Genomic DNA, 2,461 nt, shown 5'->3' on the forward strand with positions numbered 1-2,461 from the left:
TTTTTTTTTTTTTTTTTTTTTTTTTTTTTTCTTTCTTTCTTTTTTTCTTCTTTCTTTCACAGTTCACAAAGGCATTGCTATCTTCTTTAGTTTTTATTTTGCAGTTCAAATTCATCACCTTATTTTGTAACGTCTCTCAGAATGTTGAAATTATTTGTTTATTGTTAGGTACCCATTTTGAGTGCCTTGTCCACAAAACACACATGTCTGGTGTTTTTTTCCACTTGTAATTTTTGACGGAATAAAAACTACTTCCTTTATTACCTACTCATGCACATTCTGATTATTTTCTATTTGAATCAATACCTAATACTAATGATGCCGAGATTAAAAAAGAAAGCAACGTAGAGGTAAACCTCGCAAGTGAAGACAGGATTGGTGAAAGCCAGAGAGAAAGGTGTTAGGATTATAAAATCCTCCCCAGGCGAAAATCGAACCCACGACCTAGCGCTTACAAGGTAGACGCTCTACCTTACAGTCAAAACAGGCTTACTTAATTGAAATTAATTTTAAAACAATCACGGAACCATGCAATATTTCTGTCCAATTTTTTTATAGGTAATCACAGCCAGTCTATTTAACTTGGAAGGTAATGCGCCTGCCTTGTAAGAGTTAGGTCGCGGGTTGGATTCCCACCCGGAGTAAGGAGTAAAATCTGTGCCATGTACCATGAATACCATGATCAACAACTTTGTTTGTTATCGGCTCTTCAAAAGTATTCTAATCCACTAAATTTAGTTCCCAACATGCTATCATGTTTTTCAGAACAATCTGATGATTCAAGCAATAGAAAGCAACTATTTCTTTCCCAAGTTCACCACTCTGTAGGTTTTGATAAAGAACTTTTGTCTATGATTAGGTATGTAACAAAACTTTAGTTGCAACGTAGAAAAAGAGTTTGGAACAAAAGGCTGTGAGCATGCAATCAGCAACTGATACCATGATTGAGGGAGGCCATAAATTTTCAATCGTTCCTCAACTTTTGTGTCACCTTATACATGTTCAAAGAGGTTTTTTTCAGCTCGTAACACAAAGAGGTTTTTTACTTGCGGTCTGGCAACAGTGTACATTTAAAAGAAAATTCGGTTTTTGCCGTTGAAAGAAAAGGAAGAGATTTTTCATTTTTTCTTTTTGGTGTAAATTTTCTGAATTTAATCTTTGTTCAAGTTCAAAACTTTTTCGTTTGATTGCTTTATCAAGTGCTACTAACATCTTGTCTCTTGTAAATTTTAAAATCACCATAATATTCAATATTCTAGGTAAGTTGAAAGTTCGTTGTAGCTTTAGGCCCAACTTCTTTCTATTCTGTCATTTTATACTGGTATTTAACAGATAGGTAGGTACTTGTAGGACTTTCTCACAATCTTATTGGTGCACGAGCGGGCAAAGCTAAGCTAGGAAACGTTAAACCCTTTTATTTTCAACCAATTCATAAATACCTATGATAGCTCTTTGTTTCCAGTAAATTCCATCCTCTTAACACAAGTAAGTAGAGGCTTGATAAGCCTAATCACTGTTGTTCTTGGAATTTGGATACAACAATTATGTCTTGTACAAGATTGATGAAGTGCTGTTATTGCTAACAGTGTAAACTTTCTTCTGCTGCCAACTACAAGAGTCCCAAGAGCTCTTTGTTTCCAGTAAATTCCATCCTCTTAACACAAGTAGAGGCTTGATAAGCCTACCTAATCACTCTGTTGTTCTTGGAATTTGGATACTTAGTTAATACCTAAGTAATTTATGTATTGTCTAACAATTATGTCTTGTACAAGATTGATGAAGTGCTGTTATTGCTAACAGTGTAAACTTTCTTCTGCTGCCAACTACAAGAGTCCCAAGTGCCAAGACTTCCACTAAACAATTCAGAGGGATTCAATTACTAGGGTGCTAGTTAGAGCTAGGCGTTTGAACAGCCTTTATCCTAGCCCTCCATACATTCACTTTCAGAAATAAATCAAGTCAGACGTAGTTCCACAACCAGAAAAAATAGTCAGGGATTCAAGTACTAGGGTGCTAGTTAGAGCTAGGTGTTTGAACAGCCTTTATCCTAGCCCTCCATACATTCACTTTCAGAAATAAATCAAGTCAGACGTAGTTCCACAACCAGAAAAAATAGTTGAACTTTTTTAAAAGTCAAGGTAATTATGCAGAAGTCACATCCGTGGAAAAGAAAAGCTCTTTTTTGTATTTAACCTAACCCTATAATAACACTAATCGAAAACTCCTTCTTGTGTTTAACCTAACCCTATAATAACACTGGTCACTGCCACTGCTTGTTTGTGCCAGTTCCTTTGGTAGCAATATTCCACGGATGTGAATTCTGCACAAGTACCAAAGTGAGTTGACAATTAATATCCATCTAAGGATATTGATATAAGGATTTCTTGTTCCTTTCAGATTGTGAACATGAGTAGACCATCCAGAAGCCCTTTCAAATCCTTGGTGAGTTAAGATAATACTT

General features: G+C 35.5%; 1 protein-coding gene across 1 annotated transcript in view; it reads left to right on the top strand.

Moving 5' to 3' along the window:
- Positions 1-1,102: 1,102 nt before the first annotated feature.
- LOC108252440 overlaps positions 1,103-2,461 on the top strand; it is a 3,667-nt gene continuing 2,308 nt past the window's right edge. The window contains exons 1-2 of the mRNA XM_026823911.1: positions 1,103-1,259; positions 2,398-2,442. Coding sequence (XP_026679712.1) covers positions 2,407-2,442 — 36 coding nt within the window. The 5' untranslated portion in view covers positions 1,103-1,259; positions 2,398-2,406. The remainder of the gene's footprint in view (positions 1,260-2,397; positions 2,443-2,461) is intronic.

Source organism: Diaphorina citri, unplaced genomic scaffold, assembly GCF_000475195.1.
Source record: "Diaphorina citri unplaced genomic scaffold, Diaci psyllid genome assembly version 1.1 scaffold515, whole genome shotgun sequence".
Classification (NCBI taxonomy): domain Eukaryota; kingdom Metazoa; phylum Arthropoda; class Insecta; order Hemiptera; family Psyllidae; genus Diaphorina; species Diaphorina citri.